The 24,031-nt window shown below is 38.3% G+C and overlaps 1 protein-coding gene across 9 annotated transcripts in view; it reads right to left on the reverse strand.

The window, feature by feature from the left end:
- Nucleotides 1-24,031, reverse strand: part of Scn3a (sodium channel, voltage-gated, type III, alpha) — a 110,474-nt gene that overhangs the window by 43,327 nt on the left and 43,116 nt on the right. For 3 of the 9 annotated variants that reach the window (NM_001355166.1, XM_011239391.2, XM_006499031.4), the window contains exons 8-14: nt 23,702-23,765; nt 21,348-21,489; nt 20,379-20,585; nt 14,028-14,318; nt 7,871-8,218; nt 6,703-6,835; nt 5,573-5,811 (exon numbers count right to left, since the gene is read on the reverse strand). In NM_001355166.1, the coding sequence (NP_001342095.1) occupies nt 5,573-5,811; nt 6,703-6,835; nt 7,871-8,218; nt 14,028-14,318; nt 20,379-20,585; nt 21,348-21,489; nt 23,702-23,765 (1,424 nt within the window). The remainder of the gene's footprint in view (nt 1-5,572; nt 5,812-6,702; nt 6,836-7,870; nt 8,219-14,027; nt 14,319-20,378; nt 20,586-21,347; nt 21,490-23,701; nt 23,766-24,031) is intronic. The other 6 variants (NM_018732.3, NM_001355170.1, NM_001355168.1 and 3 more) reach the window with 4 other exon arrangements.

Below are 24,031 nucleotides of genomic sequence, written 5' to 3' on the forward strand. Positions count from 1 at the left end.
AGCTCTCCCGCAGCTAGCAAATGCATAAGCCAGAACTCCATCAAAAAATGTAATACCACCATGAAACTTCTCCTTAAGAATATTTGAATAAACATTCTCATTTCAAAATTACAAGCATTTGTCTTAAAAATTTCTGATGTATGTAGGTCCCAATAGCACTGGTAATGTTGTTGTATTTTTCTGTAGTTTTAGTAATGTCAAGTAACATGTTATGGTAGAGCTTCTCTAACATGATATGATGCAGAGACTGGTTTATAGGATCTCTATACTAGGAGCTTGAATTTTAAAATGGTCAAAAAACCAACCAAACAAACCAAAAGACAATACCCCTATAAAATATAGAGTAGCAGAGAGAGACTCAACAGGGATTTTGAAGTTTTCAGATACTCAAATTGAATCAATCCAATCATCTGGGCAGAAATGTAGTATTTATAAATTGTAGAAACAGACTACAGAGAGGTGAACTCCTTGATCAAAGTCAAGCCAGAAGATTCCATAACCCTTTCCTGGTCTTTTGTTCTTAATTTCGCCTATACTTTTATAGCTTCATATATAAATCACTACACAGTTATGTGAGAAACAATAGGCTAGCCTGTTGAAATTACCATGCATCAGGAGCTTCAATAAACTCCCAACAAAGTATAGCCATTTATCATCTATGATGTATAATTTAGGACAAATGAACTCTTTCACTAAGACTCAGATTTGAAACTCTTTTGGCTTCTGCTTTTCTCCCTGATTATCCTACCATCCAAATTGTATCATCCCTATACTTACATGTGCAACAGCTTCAACATTAGAAGACCATAAAAAATCAATTTCCATCTATATTCTGGAAAATTTTGAAAAATATTCATTTATTCAATTTCCCCAACATCCCAATATCCTGGGGAAAACGTAAGGGGTAAGAGCAGAAATATTTTCCGTCAACACTTCAATGAAAGGTTCAAGAGGTTAATGGTGTGCATGTGGGAGGAAGGAAGCTGTTCAATGAGAGCATGCTGGATGCTGGGCACAGATTCTAGATTCTTTCAGATTACCTCATTTGACCTGCACAGCAGCCTCAGAGATGGGTATCATGGCACCCATTACAACAATAAAAGAACAAAGCTCAGAGTTTTGTACATTTCCATAGAGTATATTATTCATCTAGAGACAGCTATAATCCGATCTTAGAGGCTGTTGAATCTAAAGTGACTGTTATCTTTATGAAAGCCTGACTCCTGAAGCAGCCTCTTTGGGAGTAGAAATAACCAGTCATTTGTTTATTGAGAATCTACAATGTAGACACAAACCAAAAAGGGTTGCACTGTCTGCCACTGAGAAATTCACATCAGATGGAAAAACCACAGCTTCTGGTGTAAGAAATTTTATTAGGAATTAAGATAAAGTTGCTTAACGTAGGCTGAATGCCATGGGAGAAGGGAAAGAGGAGGAAGAGGAACTTGGAAGAATAGGACTTGAGATGTGAGAACATTCTAAATGTGGATGTAGAAATCAATGAGCAGAGAACTATTTAAATACATAAACTTTGGCGTGGCATTTGTGCGGTGTTGAGACAAGGCTTCTCTGATGTGGCTGAGAGGGCTTATAAAGGAAACAAGACATGAATGCCAGAAATATTTTTGAAGTTTTTAAGAGTAAAAGAAAAATACCCTGAAGGAAGAAATAATGGATTTTCATATCAAGTAGATATGGGAAACAAAGAAAAGGTTAAGTCCTAGTAGCTCTAACAATTCTAGCTTTGTGGCTAGAAGGGTCTGTTAAACGTGGCACAAAATTCAAGTAAGGATGACAGCATTCTCATAAGTTGTAGGAAGGATGGCCATTCAGCTGTGACCACACAGTGCTTAAAGCAATCCTTGGCCAATGATCTGTGTCAGCTGGGTGCACAGAGAGGAATAACGCTTGTGCTGCAGACTGTATCATCCCTAAAGTTGCTGGGACATAAAAATATTGAGTGAAAAGCATCACAAATGATGCAAGGCATCCAGAAACCAGTAATAGAGGCCACAGAGCATATCAGGAATGGGGTGATTGGCATGACCAACAAAATAAACGGAAAAAATTCAGCATCACAGCATTATAGGTGTTAAAGTTGAAGAAAAGGGTGATACTCCCCTGCATCAAACAGTACAGAGAAGTTGAGATCAGTTTTAAGTATGCCTACTTATGCCAATGTCTCCCCAATATCCCTTTCCATCCTTCTGGTGGGACTAATCCCTCCTCCACCTGAATGACTACTCGGGGACGGCCACACCTAGTCCTCCTTCTAAGGCTGGTTATACAAGAAGTGAGTATGAAATATGCTCAACACAGTTCTATCTTAAAAACTTTGTGCCAGAATTCAAAAGGGAATTTATCTCTTTTTGATTAAATGGTGTGAGATGTGCCACCTGTGAGCTACCCTAGTTCTGAGAAACGCTACAAATGTTTGCCCTGTCCCCACAACCAGTTTCTGCATCCCAGCTGCATCATCACCCTTCACAAGGCTTGGTCCTTCATCTTTTGTGTTTGATGAGTTAAGTCTACCCCCATCATTCAAGGGCTCTTGGGATAGTAAAAAGAAGATGTTAATTTAATAATATTTGTCAACCCAACTACTAAGTTAAAACTCTAGGAAAGAGATAATAGGAAAGAAGTGGAATCAGGCAGAAGAAAAAAAAGTCTAATATTTTGGGGAATTAGGTATCTAACTTACAATTAGCTTTTACATCCATCACACTGAGCAGACTCACGAGACTCAAGGTTTAACTTCCAAAATGCTTTCCAACTATCAAGAGCCTTAGGACTTCTTTTCATTCATTTTCCCTCCCTGTTTTCTTCTCTCTATCTCTCTTTTGTTTTGAATCAGCATCTTACTATGTAGCCCATGCTGGTCTAGGAATCGTGGCCCTTCCTGCCTCAGCCTCTTGATCATTTGGATTTTCACTGTGTGCCAGCATGCCTACTTCTGATAATCCTATTTTGAAGGCACAGTCATCATTAGAGACTTTATGTCCCTAAAGGTTGGGGATTTCTAATGCAAAATTGATAGGAATAATAAGAAAAACTGTTTTATAGAGTACATTTGTTGGTCACAATTGGAGATATTTGCATTTAAACCCTGGCTAGAGCTCTTTGATCAGAAAGAATAATGTAAAAGGCTTCATGTCTTAACAATCCAAGTAGCATCCACTTTCATTTATGACTCCTCAAAGGAGAGTTATATGCCCCAGTTAAAAAGTACTTCCCAGAAACTACAGTAAAGAATCATTTATCCCAAATAGTTTGTGGGAAAGATTTCTGGACATTAGGCATTGAGGATTTAATCCCAGCACTTGGGAGGCAGAGACAGGCAAATTTCTGAGTTCGAGGCCAACCTGGTCTACAGTTCCAGGACAGACAGGGCTACACAGAGAAACCCTGTCTCAAAAAAAAAAAAAAAAGGCATTGAGGATTCATTGGACGAAAAAGAGGACATTCATTATCATTCTATTGTCTCCCATATTGGTACTAGATTTGACATATTCAATTATAGGATAAATTTACGTCTGTTTTTCTGTATATTAATGAAAAAGATAGCTAATAAAAAATAGCATCTTTAAATAGTCCAAGTCTCTCATAGTCCAGTTTTCCATATTTTGACAGCTGCTGAATGTTTCAAAGAGGAAGCTAGCCAAAATCAAATGGATAAAAGTATTTAAGTCTTTGGGTGGTTTTCTTCCATGGACTTCTGTGGGTGACCACAGGAAGCCCTGGGTATATGAAGGCTTGAGTGAATATGTATTGTTGATATGAGCCACCAAGTCAAGAACCCTAGCCTCAGAACCATGGAAAAAAATGAGTTAAGCACTCATCCTGGGAGTTTGAGGCTCAAACGAAGGGCAAAACCTTCTTCTGGTGCATTTGTGGTTCATGAGGTTGACAGTGTGCTCAGAAAACATCTACCATAGTTTCTGCCTACCCCATATTTACAGTCTAAATACTGTTCCTCAACAAAGGCTGGGTCTCCTGAGACTGATTATACCTGCCTCCTAGTTTCAGCTGTGTGTCATAACCCTGCCTCCTTGTTCAACCATGTGCAACTACTTCACCTCTCTGTTCAAATCTGTATAATAAATGCACTGAGCTTTCGGTAGCTGAAGTTTCTCCATCAGAAAGCCTGCTCCACCAAATCCCAGCAAATCTGTGTCCATGTGTCTGTTTACCTTTCTTTAGTTCCTTACTGTCCCAGTCAGGCCCATCCCTGGAGCCCTGCAGGGATGCAGCAGCCTTTAAAGAAAGACAAACATACAGATGTTTGCCCACTGAAGATTAAATAGCAAAACAGTTATCAGTATTTTATAATTAGCAATGAACTCTATACTGAGCTATTTGTGAGTCACGGGTTTAAGGATGATGTTATAGATGTGTTACAGGCTGCCAAAATGATTTTGAATACTAGAAGTCATCATGAAATATAATAGAACGAGTCAATGTTGTCAAAACCAAATTCTAGGCATATCTGGGAAAGAACAGATTAACTGATGCCAGTTTTAAAGTCTGGAAAAAAACCAGGAAGGTTACTTGTTTGAAAATACATCTTAGTATGTAGTCTTCCTTACGATCACTTACCTTCCCATACTGAAAGTCCTACAAGTGCATTTTAACAATTTCTTTTTCCTTGGTTGATTACCACTGAGGATACTTATTATTAACTTATTCACATCCCATAAACAACCACCAAACCCAGACACTATGGCAGATACCAACAAGAGCCTGCTGACAGGAGTCTGATATAGCTGTCTCCTGAGGGCCTCTGCCAGTGCCTGGCAAATACAGAAGTGGATGCTCACAATCATCCATTGGATGGCGCACAAGGTCCCCAATGAAGGAGCTAGAGAAAGTACCCAAGGAACTGAAGGGGTTTGAAGCCCCATAGGAGGAACATCAATATGAATTAACCAGTATCCCCAGAGCTCCTTGGAACTAAACCACCAATCAAAGAAAACACATGGTGGAACTTGTGGTTCTAGCTGTATATGTAGCAGAGGATGGCCTAGTTGGTCATCAATGGGAGGAGAGGCCCTTGGTCCTGTGAAGGTTCTATGCCCCAGTTTAGTGGAATGCCAGGACCAGGAATGGGAGTGGGTGGGTTGGGGAGCAGGGGAAGAGGGGAAACTAGGAAAGGGGATAACATTTGAAATGTAAATAAAGAAAATATCTAATAAAAAAAAAGTAGAAATTGATTCTTTGGCTATTGTTTCAATGGGTATGGGTTCTGGGAAGACCCTGTAAATTCAAATCTTATGGATCTCATGTTCCCTTTGGGCCTTCATTTCCAGTATGCAATCCTTCACAGTGTAAGGAGGTGTTAACTATTAGATATCATAGCGAATCTACAAAGTTCCTGTCCTGCACAATCAGTCTCAACACAGATGAAATTCTTCTCTCTGAGGGGTGCTGGAATAGTCTTTTAGATGGATCTTCTTGTGAAGAAAGAAGATAAAGTTTTCAGGCCGGGACAGCACAGAGGGCTTTTCTTTGTTTCCCTGCTCCCCCTGCTCCTCCCCCTGTTCCTCCTCCCCTGCTCCTCCCTGATAGCACTTACCAGGTTTCCCACCGTCAGCACACTGCTGAACTGCTCCGTCATCGGGTAGTGCTCCATGGCCATGAACAGTGTGTTTAACACGATGCAGATGGTGATGGCCAGGTCAACAAATGGATCCATCACAATCAAATTCACAAGATGCTTTACTTTCAACCATGAATCACAACAGTCCCAGATCAAAAACACATTGGCAAATCTATACCAGCATGGTGGACACTTCTGTCTAGATTCTTCAAGTTCTGGTGGGTAACAAAGAAGAAAATATTAAATAACAGAAAAAAATAATGTTTCTGGTAAATAATATATTGTCTGATAAAACATGCTTATTTATGGGCATAGAAACACACAGAACTGGGATAATAGACTGTACAGAAAACAATATTATTATATATTTTACCTTCTTACATATGGATATCCATAAAATGTTCATTAAAATGCACACTGATACTGACCTACTTTCTCTTAATACATGCAAGTACTTTAATATAATATTCAACCTCAAAATAAGTAATAATGAAACAAAAATGCAATATATCACTATCAAATAGTACTTGAAAAAGAACTTTATGGGAATTTTAAACAGTGAATAAGACCACCAAATGTTTGTGTCAAGTGTCTTTTAGAGGATTTTTACAATTGTGAATACAAATGATGGAAAAGGTGCATTTTGGGAATCCTCATTTGAATGGAACACAGGCTTGGCTTTGTCCAACTCATTGCTGTCCCTCTCTAATCCTGATATCATTTACCTTTACACACTCAGGCTGTAAGAAGAAAGGGTTTACTCTGTTGGGTAATATAACACTAGAAAACGTCTTCAATGCTATGAAATCAAGGGGGCGAAATGCCACTCTGCAGGCAAAGTAAAAATTCAAGTGAAAGAGAACTAGGTTAATACTCAAGTTTATAAGCAATATGAAAGATGTACTCGCTCTCGTTCTCTCTCTCACACACATATACATTTATATGCATATATATATATATATGCATTATATATATAATTTATATTTAAAATTATATATATATATATAATTTTATACTTGAAAATCCATTAGACTGTCTGAAAAAAAAGAACCTGTGTTTGGAGCAGACAGCCAATTCAATGTAGAATCTCACAGTCTGCATCTTACCCTCCATCGTGTTGGTCAGGATACTGGCTATGCTCATGGCTCTTTGTCTCCCAGAGGAATCCTCCAGCATTTCCATCGAGATCTGGTAAGAACTTAGCCTTCTCTTCCTGACTTCTGTTTCAGTGGTGGTACCCTGCAAACCAAATACTGATGGCTCAAACCACCCTTCTCCATTGACAACACAAGAATATATAGCATCTCTCTGGACAATCATGCTTCGTGCAAGTTATTTCAGGTAACAAACTCAAGTGATAATACATGAAGATATTACATAGGTTATCATATTCTATAAACATGTTTTCTTTTAAAGACCACAGATCCTTTGACAAGCGCTCACTGGCTAGATGCAATTTTATAAAGCAACTATTTTACGCAAGCATTTTAAACAACATGGCAACGTTTAGGGGGGAATTTTTTTATAAGCATGCTGTAATTAGTTTTTCATTCAAATACAAATTATTCTTCAACTTATAGCAGTGAGAAATAGATCAATCTTTCCACAAAACTGGATAGTATTATATAGTCTCAAGGCTGAGTTATTTTCTTTGAGGCTATATTGACATACTGACATATATGGGCCATTTTTTCCATGCACAAACACAGATGTACAATGAAATGTGTGTGCTTTCCTGAGATTTCTTTATTTCCATATGCTATTTCATCAACACATTTTATTTTGGAATTTTTTTTCAAACAGCACTATAATATAGACAGATGTCTAAAACTGTCCATCGTCAATACATTTGTCATTATAATATTTAATTTTAAGAATACAACATTTTAGAATAAGACCTGATGGATGATTATATAATTTAAGGGAAACATTTATAATGAAGATTTGATTGTGAAAGTGCTCATTATATTGTATTTGTAACAAATCTACTGAAGTTGTAGATATGTGCTTTATCTCAGATTCTAAATTTTGAGTACTTTTAACCTAGAAAGCTGATAGTTGCATACAAATCAAGTTTGGGTTTTGTTTTGTTTTGCTTTTTTGCGTGTTTGTTTTTTGTTTTGTTTTCTAGATCACTTAATCATGTTACTTTTAAGCACTTTCATTTGGAGGAATTAGGATCACAGAACAGGTTCATCTGCCCAGGCCTGAAATTTTTTTATTTTTTTTCAATTTTAGTAAAGTGTCACTAGTAGCTGGTTTATGTATTATCACCTCTGGCGGAAGCTGTCCAGTAGGTGACGTAAGAGCTGAGGGTCCACCCACCAAGGAAACCACACCATTGCAATCCACAGTGCTGTGCATCTTCCCATTGGCTGGAAGCCCTGGCACCATCCTGGATGACATACTGGCCTGACTAACGTTACTGTTGCGTCGCTCTCCAGGTCTGTGCGGCACAAACAGTGAGTCTCTCCTGCTCTCGCTATCTTCAAAGGTGCTGTGTTCATCATCCGCAAAGTCATTCTCAGACCCCACGTCCTTCGCCCGACCTCTGAAGCTGAAAATGCTCGTTTTGCTATTGCGTCTTGGGGAAAACAGGGAGCCACGGATACTCAAGAGAGACTGAGGAGAAAGCAAGGAAAGAAGAGATAGGGGACAGGGGGCAGGGTGGGACATAATTGTTTAATAAAAATCTTAAGACTGCAGAAACTGCTTTTGGGTCACTGTCAGCTTTTTCTTAAATACAGGTAAATGGAATTCATAGGGACACATAGATTTCCTTTTATATATTGAAGGCCACAGTGCAAATGTCAGGATAGATTTCATTATAAGGCATGCCACTCTAAGACTCCCGATTCACAACTGACGAAATTCACAAGCACTTCAGCTACACTTCACTCTCCAATTGTGAGATGGAGTGTTATTACACTGAGAGGAGGGGAGTGGGTATATAAGTAGGAGGTAAGGTCCACTGCTCAGTTCTGTGATCTGAAGGCATGCAACTTGGGAAAAAAATGCCTCGAGACTGTTTGGATTCTAAAGATTTATATCAAATTGTAAAAATCTTTAATCATCACCTTGATAGCTACAGCGCTGAAAGAGATATCATTGCATCTGTGTTCTCCTCTGGCTTCTCCCAGGAAGGGCTCAAGACCCATTTGTCTCTACCCACCCTGGAAGCATGTCACAGAACTTATCTGTTAGATTGTCTAACCGTTTCCAACGGGACGATCAGCGATTCACTTGATCTGAGCGTCTATGTGTCACAGCAAATGTAAGAGGATTTTTAATGTTCTTTGTGGTACTCTGCCTCCTAAGAATTTAACAGTAGCTTAAAGAACCAAGGTATATAACAGGGCTGACTGGAATAAAGAAAGTGATTCTTGTGACTTCATGTTAATTCCAGTAATGAGAGCTAGGTAATTCAAAATAAAGACACCTTGGTCTTCCTTGATTTTTGTCCCTTCCTGGGATGGGTAATGTAACCCTGCCTTGCTCAGCATTGGCTAGGCAAGCATATTCCACTGGGCTACAAACACATTTATTATACACATTTACAAATAAAGAGATAAGCTGTTCCCTAATAACAGAAAATAGGATGTAGCTTATATCCTTCTTTGACTCTTTGAATGGATTTTGAACTGCACTGAATAACTCGGGATTAATTTTACTTTGGTGATAGTTTCTAAAAATATGCCTGGTCAAGCAATGGAATATTATTGGAATGGAATATTGCTCTCCCCATCATTATTAATAATATTTCTTTTTTGCTTCCTTTCTTGTTCTCTTATTCCCTGCCCCACATCTCTCTTCGCATCACTATAATCACACACACATGCACACTCACACACACACACCACATCTGAAACATGGCTGCAGGCACAGGCTTATTATACCTGGCCCTTGGGAAGCAGAAGCAGGAAAATTGAGAACGTTAGGTCAGTCTGTGTTGCAGCTTTGCAAGATTGTGTCCCAAAAACAAATCAAATCCCAACAGAAGAGACTAATATATACAAATACATTAACATATATGCATATATGTTAATTCATTAATCAAGCACTGGCGGCAACTGATTTGTGCTTCCACTTCCTCCTCCAGTATAAAACCAAATATAATCTTAGTGGAGAAAACACAGGAAAAACAGATTTGGATTCAGTTTGGCTTTGTTTTCTCTCTTTTATTTCTCTGCCTGATTAGCCTAGACTGATTGTCTTGGCTCTCATTTTTTTAACTGTATGTGTATAACTTTCCCCAGATGTCTGCCTTTGTCCTTTGGAACTTCTTAAAAGGCACTTTTCCTTCTGAAATGTGTCTTTTGTTGAGTAAATTCTCTACAGGACCCAGTAGCTGTAGGGTGTGCCAAAACTGTACTGTGTCTCTACAGCACCCAGTTCAAACAAGAGTGTGAAACCAGTTAAAAGGTATGTCCTTCACTTTCAGAATGCTGACATACTTAATCCTACCCTTGACATATATCATAAAATATCGGCTATAGGAGGCTAAGTGCTTTGAAACCCGTACAAATCACCCTGTACTTTGAAAACTGTATTTCTGAGGAATTAAATTTGGAATTCTGAGTACATTTGACTATATATACCAAGAGTTCATTTGTTGGAAACACAATCTCATGATGGGACAGTTTTTAGAGATAGAGCCTTCATGAATAGATTAATGCTTTTCTGAGTTACACATCACAGAGTTCGTTCCCCTTTTATCTCTTCTGAATGAGGTCATTTGCCCTTCCACTCATAAGGCTCTCTCAAAAACCAGGATGAAGCCATCATCATGTTCCAGCCTCCAGATTTTATGTCAAAATACAGATCTGTGTAAACCACCCACTCTCCGATGTTTTGCTATACACACACACACACACACACACACACACACACACACACACACACACACAAACACACACAGTGAAGACATAGTAAATGTGATTATGTAATTTGGATTTTTCAAGCCACCTTCCAGCCAATTCTAAACTCAGGTAGATTCTGTTCCCAGGGAAGTATAAACTACATTTCTCTCTGGTACAACTTACATTAATTTCTAGGAAGGTTAAGTATATTAATCTTAATCTATCTGTATTCTAAAACTGCCTTTGGACGTGAGAATCTGCTATGTTACAATCCTTGGAGTATATGATATGGTTTTACGTGTATAACATATCTGAACATGTCTTAAACTAGCATGCTTTTATGTCTGGGTATTTTCCAGAGGCGGTCCAGATCTTTGAGTTTATTTGAACTTCTTTTCACTCTGTGGAAAGTATAATAATGGGTGTGGGTACAGCTTTCAAGGCAACAGAACCAGAAAAAGAAGATAACAAAAATAGTATTCAGAGAAAATAAACCAAAAATAACACCCTTGTGAGAAGCGGCAGAGTTAGGGAATACCCGCAGCTGTGGCAAGCTTTTTTCTAGAGAAAGCTTTTATGCTGAACTAAAGGACCATTTCTCCTCGCCTCGTGCCTCTCAGAACATAAATTACAGGTGTCGGCTTCATTTTGTTTTCCTCTGTTCTAAAAAGATAAGTGTGTGGACTTTTTCTCAAATTTCAATAATAGAAGAGAAAGTTCTGATTCTCTGTGACATAACCGGGTATGTAAGGTCCAAACCCGACATGGGTTGTGAACGATGAAGATGATGCAGGGAATTAACAGGTGTTTTAGTAGACTTTGTAGAATGAGTATTTGTGGGGAACACTCATTTTGGGCCACCTCTCAACTTAAATACATCAGCAACTATATATGGTTATAGCTATAAGCCCCTGGTCTAAAATACTCTGTCCCAGTGCATCCAAACAATAGGGATAAAAGTCCCAAGGAAGAAGCTCTCCATTATATATATAACTGTTTCATGATTTACAATGACTGTGTGTTATGCCTGTACAAGTAAATCATGCAATAAATGTAAAATAACATTCTAACTCACACATCAGTGGAGGAAGACAGGGTGACCATAACTAATCGTTTCTCTGCTTTGAGCTTTTTGACACCTACAAAGCAAACACTCTAAAGAGTCTCTGGCATGGAACTGCTTGAGAGTACTGTATTAATGCCTTCTTTTTCAGCTATATTTGGAGAGTCAGCACTCATTAGTATTTCCTTTATGTTTGAAGGTCTACCCAGCTATCCCAGACTCATCTGTCATCTTTCAACCATCTATCTACAACTACACAAGGAATTGTTCAAATGCACATACTACTTTAGCTTTTAGTGTTCAAATATTAACTACCAGCTACCTTCCTTCTGCACTTTCCTCTCTGTGACTCTCCAGCACCAACTACCCAAGCCTCATTGCTCTGTGAGGGTTGTGAGCATATTCTCACAGAAAGACTTTGCAACATCCCTTCCACTGGACCAGGAAGGGGTCCCATGGTATATCTTCTTCCCTTGACCCCTCCAAAATCTTAGAATGTCATTTCAAGCCATCCAACTTAAACTTTTATCATCAATTATATGGCTCCCATTCTCACAGTATTTAATCATCATCCAACATAGTATGTAACATGTCTGACATGATTCCTGTATCAACCTTTAGAATAAAGTTCCATTTTATCAGTGAATGGAATCTGGTTTTTCATTAAGGCATTTTCAACATCTAGAGAGCTTTCTGTTACCTATATGGCAATTGTGATGATTGGTGTTAATTCTCAAATTAATAGAATCTTGAATCTCCTTGAGAATGGGCCTTTGAATATATGTGTGGAGGATTATCTTGAGTTAATCAAAGTGAAAAAAAAAAAAAAAACAGTCCTAAATGTGAGTGGCACCATGCATGGGTTGAGTCCTAAACTGAAGGAAAAGAGAGGGGAGTGGCAAGAGAAAGAATCATGGCTCTGTTTCTTGACTATGGATGACACAGAACCAGCTGTTTCCAGCTCCCATTTGTTTCCAGCTCCCATTTGACTTCCCTGCAATGACCGACTATAACCTGGATCCATAAGCCAGAATAAACCCATTCTCACTTATGGTACTTTTGTTATCACAGCTACTGGAAAAGAAACCAAGACAGTGCTTAACAAGAAGGGAAATAATCTCACTCTCAAAAGACATACAGTTGTCATGCAAACATCAACAATATGCATGTGCCTTCATAAATGACTGAAATTATTCAACACTATTTTAGTCCCTTTCATTAAGAGTCATCAGTTTTAATTTTCCTTTAATTACATAGGATTCCTATCTATTGCTTACGTAGCTCTTTAAAACAATGAATTCAAAGCTAAAGCTACGAATTCAAAGATAGTCTTAGCTGTAGAGTGAGACCCTGCCTAAAAGTAGACAATATCAAAACAAGAAAATAACCAAGTATTCTACTGGGATAAAATTTGTGATTGCCACTCATGTTTTATGGCAGTCACTATTAATTTCCTTGAAGTATTATTCCTTATTAAGAGGATGTTATGCTTGACTTACAGCTTTTTATTTGTTTGTTTTTGCTTTAAATTGGTTGTTTGACATGCCCCTCAAGGCATGGATGATTGTGTATAGTTTTTGAGTAAATTAATATAATTTGAAGAGTTTGTAATTTATGGTACACAATATACTAGTAGATAAAATAGACCCCAAAGTACAAGGGCATTTATCTCAGTTTTCAGTACTATTTACTGTTTGAATTTTGTAACCCTTAAGTTAAAAAAAAAGTCAAAACTACTTTGTTGTCTCTGACCTAAAAGATATGCTAAAACTGGTACTGTGAATTGGATGGTTGACTGTAATTCCCACCACTAATTAACTAACTTTAATGTTCCCTCTTCAAGAGCAGTTAGATTGTAATTCTTCGTTCCTATGTAACATGCCATGACAATGGAGACTCCTAAGTTGAGTTTTTATGCTAAAGAAACATAAAAAGCGTCTTGAGACACTCCTTTCCAGAACTCATACATATGTTATAACATTATCTCCTACAGCCAAAGCAGAAGCTTCATAAAGAAGCCAAGTTTATCAGAGTACTTTTTTTTTTTTTTTTGTTTTTTTTTTTGTTTTTTGAGACAGGGTTTCTCTGCATAGCCCTGGCTGTCCTGGAACTCACTTTGTAGACCAGGCTGGCCTCGAACTCAGAAATCCGCCTGCCTCTGCCTCCCGAGTGCTGGGATTAAAGGCGTGCGCCACCACGCCCGGCTTATCAGAGTACTTTAAAAGAGAAAAGGGAATCGAGGCTTCCTATATAATCCCAGTGACATATCTTGAGAAACTGGCTACACTTAAAACAAAAAATTCAATGATATGCTCTCAAAATTGTAAGATGCTTATGACAATTATCTCAAAGTTTTGCCTGAATCAATTTTTCAAAATCCCTTTCTAAGACAATTAATGATAGATATTTAAATAACTCGATGGTGCCCGCACCCTGTCATGCAAAGGACACAGTATAGATAGCTATAAAAACCCGATGCAGTGATTTACAGATCATCAGACCGCGATACCTGATGGGGAGAGCACAGCTTCTTGTCGCCGCTCAGCGGGTTCCCATCCAGGGAGAACAGGAAACTCCTTCGCTTGACGCTGTCTTCTGATTCCGACTTGGGAAACCTGTCTCCTTCGGGTCTGTGGTTTCCCTCCAAGTGCTCCCTCTGTCTCCTCTTCTTCCTCCGATTCCTCCACTCCTTGGCACTCTTGGAGCTCAACTTGGAAGCTTCTGAAGAACTCTCCAGAAGTTCTCCTAACCCTCCTATCCCACTGAAGTCTCTGGACGCTGCTGAGGCAGCTGCCACCGCCTGTTGAGAATCAAGGCAAGAAGCTTAGAGTACACCCAGGAGCAGGAATGCAGGCCAGAGTGCTGCCACCTATGATCAACAGAGAGAGAATCCTGTATTCTGGTTTACTTAACAATAACCTTTACCTTTTTAAAGGGCATAACACAATGTGCATTAAAGCAAGAACAGCCCAGCGAAGCATCTGCTTTGGACTGGCCTTTAATAATACTAAATTCTCTGGAGGTTAGTTCAAGAGACGTTTGCTGACCTGAAAGAGCTTGTCTACATTAGCAGCACCTGCTTCCTCCGAGGTAGATCTCTTTGACGGCTGTCCCTCTTCTATCAGGGACTATTCCTCTTCCCCGTGACCGTGAATGAGCTCATGGACCTGCTTCATTTGTTTGGCTTCCTTTGAGTTTTGTGACATTTAAAGCTTAGGGTGTGGTGGCATACATTTGTAACCCTGGCATTTGGGAGGCAGAGGAAGGAGGACAGGGAATTTGAAGCAAGCCTGGGCTACATGGGCCTCATCCCAAGCCCAACCCAACCCAAACCTTCAGTCTGTGTGGTTCTTTTACCTTACACGGAAGGGCCATCACGGACTGGCTAGTTCCTTTACATCTTTGGCTTGGGTAATACCTAGTCCTATGTTTTAATTCGAGACAGTGCGGCATATCACTTTCGGTTGTAAAATTTTAAATGTTTACGAGTTTCGTGTTATAAGTGATAAGCATATCAATAAACAACTCACTATTCTTTTCCTTAAGAGTATGAGAACATCTCATTTATTTTCTTTGTGTATCTCCATATCATTCAGTCTTACTAGTTTTGAATTTCTGGATTTATCAATGAAACAAAGCCAGATCTGTAGTTTAAAAAAAAAACATGGCAAAGTTTTGTATTTTTTTATTGTAGGAATAATAATTTTAGGCTGGAAATGATTCAACCAACCATGACGTAGCAAGGATATGAAACAACATAACATGTATCGAGCCAAGTGCCCATTAAGTGTGTTCCTGTTTTTATACAGAAGCTCAGAGCAGAAAAGGTTAAATTAGGAAAATATTGGTCACATTTTTTACATGTGACGTTAGCAAGTATAAATAATTCTAATGTATCTACCAGTTTTTCCTATCTTCCTCTTGGAAGTCACATGGGCATTTCACTCTTTCCTTCATAGTGGCTGGTGTGCCACCTGACCTAGAAAGCCCTCAGCAAATGTTCTCTGAGCAGAGATTTAAATGGCATCTTACAATCAACTGTCTGACAGACAGTAGTGTAGAGTGGGGGACAACTTAGCCTTGGTTTTCAAGATCTCATGAACGGCTGTGTGAGATTGTAGGGAAACTTATGTTTCAGAAAGTGATACAGGTAAAACCCATTTAACAAATTTTGTCATCACTGTGTGCTTTGTCCCTTCCTGAGAAGAAGCAAGCCCACTTTAGTAAATTTTTTCAACTTTATGTCCACTAAAATAAAAAGCATTAAACTGAAACACACCGTGTCGCAGCTTTTCTGGGATCAGCAAGATTTCAGTAGGCTGTTGGATACTGAGTCCCATCCTGAATTTAGATATTTGTTTATAATAAGCACTGGGCCCATGAAGGGTCCCTGATTTAAGCATTGATATGAGGCAAGGCCTCCATGTCGTAACTGAAACTTTTCTGTAGCATTTAGCTGTTTATAACATGGTATAAGTAAGGTAGTCAATATTTCTTTGGATTCTTGGTTTTCCATCATTTGTTAAATTATGCAGATGGATGAGGAATAGTGAAGATGCTGCAAAATATAACCAAGTCTGTGCAACAAAGCAAGTCACAGCACAGAGGGTGTTAGGCATATGAGGTACATAATATGTATTGCTGAATGAATGAATACACATGTATCCAAATAAAGTCCTAGTTTTCCTTTCCTCCTTATAGAGACACATACACAGAACTGTCAGAGTTGATCATTTATTGACTTGTTTGTCCCTGGAAATGTAGGAAATAGTGCTAATACCCTCTGGCCACGGTCCTGAAATTATCATTCACTGAAATCATGTCTGGAGTTTGTTTTGCACATGACACAATTTCCCTGCCTAGTCTCAGTAACAGTTTAAACAATTCAAAGCCAAAACAGATTTTTTTTAAGGCAACAAAAGCAACCTTCGACACAACACATTTTCCATGTCACTCATCAGCTCAAATCTGTCACTGGTTCGACTCCCAGAGCTTGGCCAACTCCCTCAAAGGCAGATGTTTCCTGTCGTCGCTCATGTCCCTGTACCTGTTGATGCCGCCAACTTCCTGCTTGCTCAGATTAATAGTCAATCACTCTAAACATCCTAAACTCCTCTTATAATCAATAACAAGTTAGTGCTAATGTTGGTGTAGGTGACATTTTCTTAGGTCAATTATTTATGACTCATGCTGTAAAATTTATACTATAAATCTTTAAAAACATAATCACATGACTAATTCTTCATTTTAAATATGGAATCAAGTTAAAAACCCATTCAAAGTCATAAGACTTGCTTCAAGTCTACCATCTGGTAGTAGATCTACTAAATATCATGATTTCAAATTGCATCCTATAGCTCTCTCTAATATTTTCCCAGTATATCTAATGAGCCTGGAATAGGCTAAACTGGGTAATATTGAAGTTTGTAAGTCACTAATTAAATACAGGGTATAATTATAGGGATTGAGGATAGAGTACTTTGGGCTAATGTTAACTTTTCCATTTTTTCAAAAATTGCATTTGATTTTGTGAATCCACTGAGCTGTGTACATTTCTTTTCTACAAAACAAGTAAGCCTACAGGACCCTTAACAAACATTAAATACAGATGAAAGCAATGCTGTGTTTCATGCGGTCATTGGCTCGAGGGTCGTTCTAAAGGGTCCCAGATAGTGGAAAGACCTGGGCTTCATTGAGGTACACACAACCTCACAATGCATCAAGTAGCTTTCGTTTCTCTTCCCATCATTCACCAATCATTATTAATCATGCCATCAATAAAACACTAAAATGGACTTAGTACTCTGATTTCCAGTGCCCCCTTCCTTAAATTGTCTTTTAAGTGACAGAAAGCTAGCATTATATCCAAAGCTAACATTATATCATGTTGATTTGGCCACTACAATCCAAAACCTGATAATTTAGTGGAGAATGGCACATTTTAGATGATTTAAACATCAGGTAGACAACCAGCTCCTTTAAATTCTTATTATTTATAGTAGTCTAAACCTAGCTTAGGGTTTCATTTCTCAAGTTTAAAAGACTGTACATTTTAAATTTATGTCATATTTTACCACAAAGTGGCTGCATCTCAGGGGAAACTCTTTAAGCTGTGTTATCAATGTAGCACCTACAAGTAACTCAAAATTGTTGAAAAGTTAAATTTTGGTTCTATTATTGCAATTATACACTGTAATTCAAATGATAATGAAAGGGTCTGTCTATTCATCTGAAACAAACAAAGAAAGAAACAAACTATAAGAAGCTGGCAGGTGAAACGTTTTACATGGGCTTCTACTTCTAGTCCAGTTGCAATAGCAGGAGCTAGATTTGCCCTGTCCTGAGATAATAAATAAAATGAAAAGGTAGGTAAAAATGATGGTTCTGAAGACCCTAAAGCTCTCGTCAAGATGGTTTAAAACACTGGGAAATGATGAAGCACCAAGCTCCACAGTGCTGAAAGTCATAAAATCTTGAACTTGTAGATGGAAGTGCAGTGGAAGGGTATCTCTGTACACTTCCTGGGTGGGGTGTGTGTGTGGGGGGGAGAGCTAAGAATACAGGCTAACCGAGGTGGCCATGGTTCACAGAACAGGCAACTAAGGAAAGGGCTAAAGAAGAAAGAACTGTGGAGTTCTTCTGAGATCCTCCTTGAGTTCTGAGACTACTCAGCTCTCTCTCTCTCTCTCTCTCTCTCTCTCTCTCTCTCTCTCTGTCTCTCTCTCTGTCTGAGTGAGTGGGTGGGGTGGGGTGGGGGTGTGTTCCTGAGGTAAATATTAGAGAGAAGGCATCCTCCACTCATACTAAGCTACATACCAAGTACTGACCACTTGGATTGATAAGAATTTTATTTTAAAGAACATTGAGTGGAGTATTTAGGAAGGGTTGTCATGCAGTTGTAGGTGACTAGTCATCTTTATGTTAAATTCCACTCTGGTCCTATCTGCCAAATCTTCAAATGTTAGAAGATGTGAAACGTCAAATTGCTAATTCATGTTGGAGCTGTCTCGTCACAAAGACCAAGGATTTTTACACGAATATAAAAATACCTGGCAATTCCCAAATGAACTTTCTAGAATTTAATTTAGTATTTTCAGAACTTTAAAAAGGAAAATAAACTCATGAAACACATGATAAACACACAAAGAAATTATCAAAGCATACCAAAACCAGAAACAGACAAGAGACAAAGGCATTAAAGTCATTCTATAACTGCACTATACATACTACTCAGGGACAGCCACAATGTCCGATATGAAAAAAAGTACACCAGGTAAAATTAACAGCAAATTAGACAATATAGACAAAGATGGTCAACTGGAAGATATTGAGCTAGAAACCATCTAATCTGAAGTGGAGAAGCTTATTTTAAAACTCATCTGGAACTACAAAGAATCAAAATATCTTTGAAAAGATATTAGTATAACACAGTCATCTATAAAACTTACTATAAACATACAACAGTTCAGAGAGTACAGTGCTGGTGTAAGAGAGACTATAAGGAATACATCAGCTAGCCAGATGAGAGTATACAACCAGATTCACATATGGGCACTGGCTTTTGACAAAATGCCAAGTCAATTTAGCAGAGAAATGATATTGTATTCCCAATATGGTTTTGAAGTAATAACCTTCCTATGTAACAGAATATATACAACCAACATTTTACACACACACACATTCACTTAGAATGTGAGCTGAGCACAAGGCAATACAGAACATTGTATAACTTTGGGATCCAATATAGGGCAAATTTGAGGCTCTCATTAAAAAAAAGTTTAGATGTCATAACAAAAGCATTAAATCTAAAGGTAAAAAGTCAAAGAAATGTAATAAACTCTGCTTAATGAAAATAAAACCATTTACTTTAAACCTATTATCAGATTAATGGACAACCAGCACCAGCAAAGCACGCGTATGTCAAAGCCTTGTGACTATAGTACATAATGATCGTGTCAGACTCAGTAAGAAAAGAAACAACCTTAAAAATGAAAACAAAGTCAACCCAAAGAAAAGGAAGAAGATGAAGTGTCGGAAGGTTCCAGCACACACTTCAGAAAAGAAAGGCACAGAAGCAAAAGAAAAACACAGAAAGTTGTTCTGCTTCGTTAGTTGTGAAAAAAAGTACAAATTATAACTGTAAAAAAATGCTTGTAATCAAGGCCCATGAAATGACTAGCTTTGGCCAACCCTATCAGCGATGGGAGGGATGGAGGGATGAATGGCCACAATAAGCAGACATTGGTCAGGCTCCTGTATGTCTCCCTACAGCCTTCTTCTTGCAGTAACTAGAGTGCACCCCCACACGTTTTAATCCAATCTTGTGTTCCCAGTTCTTTAAAGTATGAATGTCTCAGTCACTATATCTCCAGCCTAAATAAACTTCAGCACTGAAAAAAAACATTGTTACTTAATATCAGATGCCTTTCTGGTACCTTAGTTTAAACAACAATATAGAATATACAAACTCCAAGGAAGCCTTAGAAAAAGCAGCCATTCATAGAGGTTTCTTGAAAACTTTAGAGATAAATTAACTACAGGACACCGCTTCAAAGGTGGCTATTGAAATGGTACATTAGTAGTTGGAAATCTTAATTGTGTTTCTTAAATCCCACCCTCAGTTTCTGTGAGGAATATTTCATAATAAGCTTCATCCTTGATGAACACCACCCTTGTAGCTAATTATGATGTCTAAAAAGTTTGACTCAAATTTTATGGACACTTTTGAGTAGATTGGAGTCTTCTAATGTCAATAGCTCCATACAACACAAAAAAACGGTAGCGCCCGCTCAGTTACAACAGGCAACGATCCCTAGCAAGAAACTAAAAGAGCAATAAAGAGGCAACTGTCACTCAGTACCTGAGCCTCCTCTTGCTGCTTTTTCAACTGCTCCAACATCTGCTGAAACTCCGCCTCTTTCTGCTCAGCCTCCTCCAGTGTGGCCTGATTTTGTTCCTCATAGGCCATGGCCACCACAGCCAGGATCAAGTTCACCAAATAAAATGAGCCCAAGAAAATTACCAGGACGAAAAAGATCATGTAGGTTTTCCCAGCTGCACGTAATGTCTAGTGTAGAAAAGCGATAATTTCATTAATGTTTTACTATAGTATTCCCGAGATAAAATCAGGCTGCAATAGCTAAAAATTAGGAAGTTGATGTTTTTTAATATCCAATTATTTTGACCAAATAGTTTTTAATAGTTAAAAATGAACAAATACATACATACAAACATAGAAATCAGTTTATCAGCAGTATGACTGCCATGTCATTTGACATAAATATATTTCAAAATAGTACTTGTTTAATCTACATTAAAGTATCATTATTACGGTTCCAAAAGCAGGACAACACTATAAACGCCATGCTTCCCCAGTCTATAGATTTAGTTAAATGTCCTTTTTATAAGAAATTCTCCATGCATGCATTTGTATAATGTATGTTTGTGTACATATGTGAATATATATACTTCATATAAGAAACTCCCCATATGATTTTTCTGTATCTATTTTTAAATATCTGTACTTCCAGAAGGAAACCCATAGGCAAAAGGTCTTTTATCTATAAAACTTACTATATTGTGTGTATATGTGAGTTTGTGTGTAGTTGATATAAGGGCGAGGGAGAGGCAATAGGAGAGGGGAGAGGAGAGGAGAGGAGAGAAAAAGAGCAGAGGGAAGGGGAGAAGAAGAGAATGTGGAGGACTCTAGGGCTATTCCCTTTAATATTGTGACCTCCTTAGTTAGTACCCTTGAGTGTTATAAAGTAGTACTTATCATTTTGTCTGATTTCATCAACACAAATCCCACTTGTGCAAATTTAGTCCCTACCAACTGGTAAAGGTTCTCCCAGTAGTCTTGAGTCATGAGTCGAAACAGCGATAAGAAGGCCCAGCTAAATGTGTCAAAGCTCGTGTAACCGTAGTTGGGGTTTCGTCCAGCCTTCACACAGATGTACCCTTCTGGACATTGTCTGGGAAAGAAAGAAGCAATGGTGGGGTTCGGAACAGAAAGTGCAGCTATTTCTACCAATCACCCTTTATTTATGGGAATTGTCGAAAGCCAGAGTCATCATCTGTGATGGACGAGGCTTTCATTTCCAGAACACTTTAGCTGATTGCTCACAGGTGAAATCTGTTTGAGACACCAGCCAAAGGGGGGAAAAATAAAAAAAGAAAGAACAAGAGAGTCAAATTTATGGCCATTTAGAAGAGCAAGGGGGAATCAGCCAGACATTCCCACTCTGATGTCATCCTTATTCACTCTTTACAAAGTGCTAAGAATCAATCATTTTAAATTAAGAAGGAGAAACCATCAAAAGGTGAGAAATAAGTCAGTGAGATCACCTGTTATGCCGTTCTGTACAGTTGTCTAAAATAACCTCACATGTCAGAACATGTGATCTTATGGGAAGTGATGAGAATGGTATATCCTGCATCACAACGCTCTGGTTTGGGTACCAATACACCACAGTTAAGTAAGGTCTTTGCTGATGTACTGAGTTTTTCCTTAGCACGCTCCTGTCCCAGATAGGTTTCTCCACTCTTAAGTTTTCATTTTCCTCCCTTTCTAGATTCTACTCTTTGGAATAGAGTGAGAATGTGCCATAAATATTTAACAGCTTAGAAGTGGTAATCTCTTTAAAGGGATGGTACGTGCAAAAATATACCCGGGACTTTATTGTATGGGATATTTTTCTGTAGTCTAAGTTTTCATGGGTATTTATTTTATAATTTGAATGATATTTTATTTCTTGCATCTTTGACCTCTGGGAACTGTTGGAATTGGCACTTGTGATGGACAACCTCCTGGTTTCATACCTCGTTTTTCTTTTCACCCACTAGCACATTTTAATCTTCTCGTTCATTTCAAACTAATCTCTTTCTGTTTCCTGAGGCAAGTGCTAGACTCAAGCACTCCTCCAGTAGCTCTAGTTCTTATGGAGAATAATATCAGAAACCAAAGTCTTGGTGGCAGCCGGCATTTATTGCTCGTAAACCCTTAGTACTTCTTGGCCCCTCCCTCAGCTGATGGAACAAGAAGGTACGTGTGTGCATTTTAACTTGTGATGTGCACACACACAAGCACATAAAGATGTCTACATGTAACCATTTATGTTTATAGTGAGCTGCACTTGAAGAACCTATTTTACCTCGAACTCTAAACCATCAGCACAAGGATCATTTTAGACCTTTCCTGTTGCTTGTTTGTAACTTTTCACTTTGACAGTGAGCAGACTGGCTCCCACCTTCTCTCACCATTTTCTCGACTGTTCAACACTTGTGTATACGTACAGGGGCGTCAGGATTGGCCATTCACAATACTGTGGGAAACACTTCATTGCTAGGCACCTGCTCTTTTCTCCTACTCTCACAGGCTTTGCTCACCTCTTAAAGTAGTTAGGAAATTTTATACCACTGCTCTCTTTACCTCACATGTTAGAGGTTGTTTTATGTATTAATGCTATCTTTAAGTTCTTTTTGCTATATACATTTTTTTAAATGTCATTGTGAGATTGCCAAACCTACCAAAAGCTTGATCAATTACTTTTTAGCTGTGTCCCATGACTTGACAATAGCTTTATGTATTTATGATTACAGAATCATATAGAGGACTTTTCCCACCTGACATACACTGCGCTTCACTGAGTTTGATCCCCATTATCATCCCTTTAAACCCTGATTTTTGTGTCATCTCTTGTTGTTTCGTCCTTTTCAGATATCACATAGTTAGAATCTTGTATGTGTAGCTTTTTCAGGTTGAATTTCTTTTCTTTCTCACATATGAACATGAGTTTCGGGTTCATTTATCATTTAACAATGTTTCGTTATATGTGCATACAACAGGTTTTGTGTTTATTTGCAGATGCAAAGACATCTCACCTGTTTCCAATTTGGACTGATTTATGTATGCAGCTGAGGACAATGGTAGCATGCAGATTTCTGGGTACAATGTGTTTTGTAATTAGCTGGCTCTCTATCTGGCAGTGTGGTGGTGTGACTATGTTTATTCTCTAAGAATTTTCAAAACTCTTTTGCCAGTGATAATCTATGGTTCAGAGACTACATTTCCTAGAGAGACAGTCACTCTTTATTATTTACATAGATGGCATTTCTCCCACCTCTTTTATATTATTATTATTATTTATCATCATCATCATCTACTATTTACTATTTCCTTCTTACCCTGCATCGGACCCATTTCCACAAAGTAAAGGATCTTTTTGTCCATCCAAAACATAAAAGTGGCCTGTTAATATAGAAAATAACCAATTAGATTCCATAATAATACTATTTACTTTAACAACACAGCAGAGTGTGGGGTGAGATGACTCATTGGATAACGGTGCTTGCTTTTGACCTTGATTACCTAGATGTGATCTCCAGGATACACAGGTAGGGGAGATGTCACTCCCACAAGCCCTCTGACCTTTTCATGTGTGCAGTTGTGCATAGGTGCATTCACCACCACCACCAATAAATTTTTAAAGAATTCATCAGTGTTTCATTATTTCA

The sequence above is a fragment of the Mus musculus genome, chromosome 2 (assembly GCF_000001635.26).
Source record: "Mus musculus strain C57BL/6J chromosome 2, GRCm38.p6 C57BL/6J".
Taxonomy (NCBI): domain Eukaryota; kingdom Metazoa; phylum Chordata; class Mammalia; order Rodentia; family Muridae; genus Mus; species Mus musculus.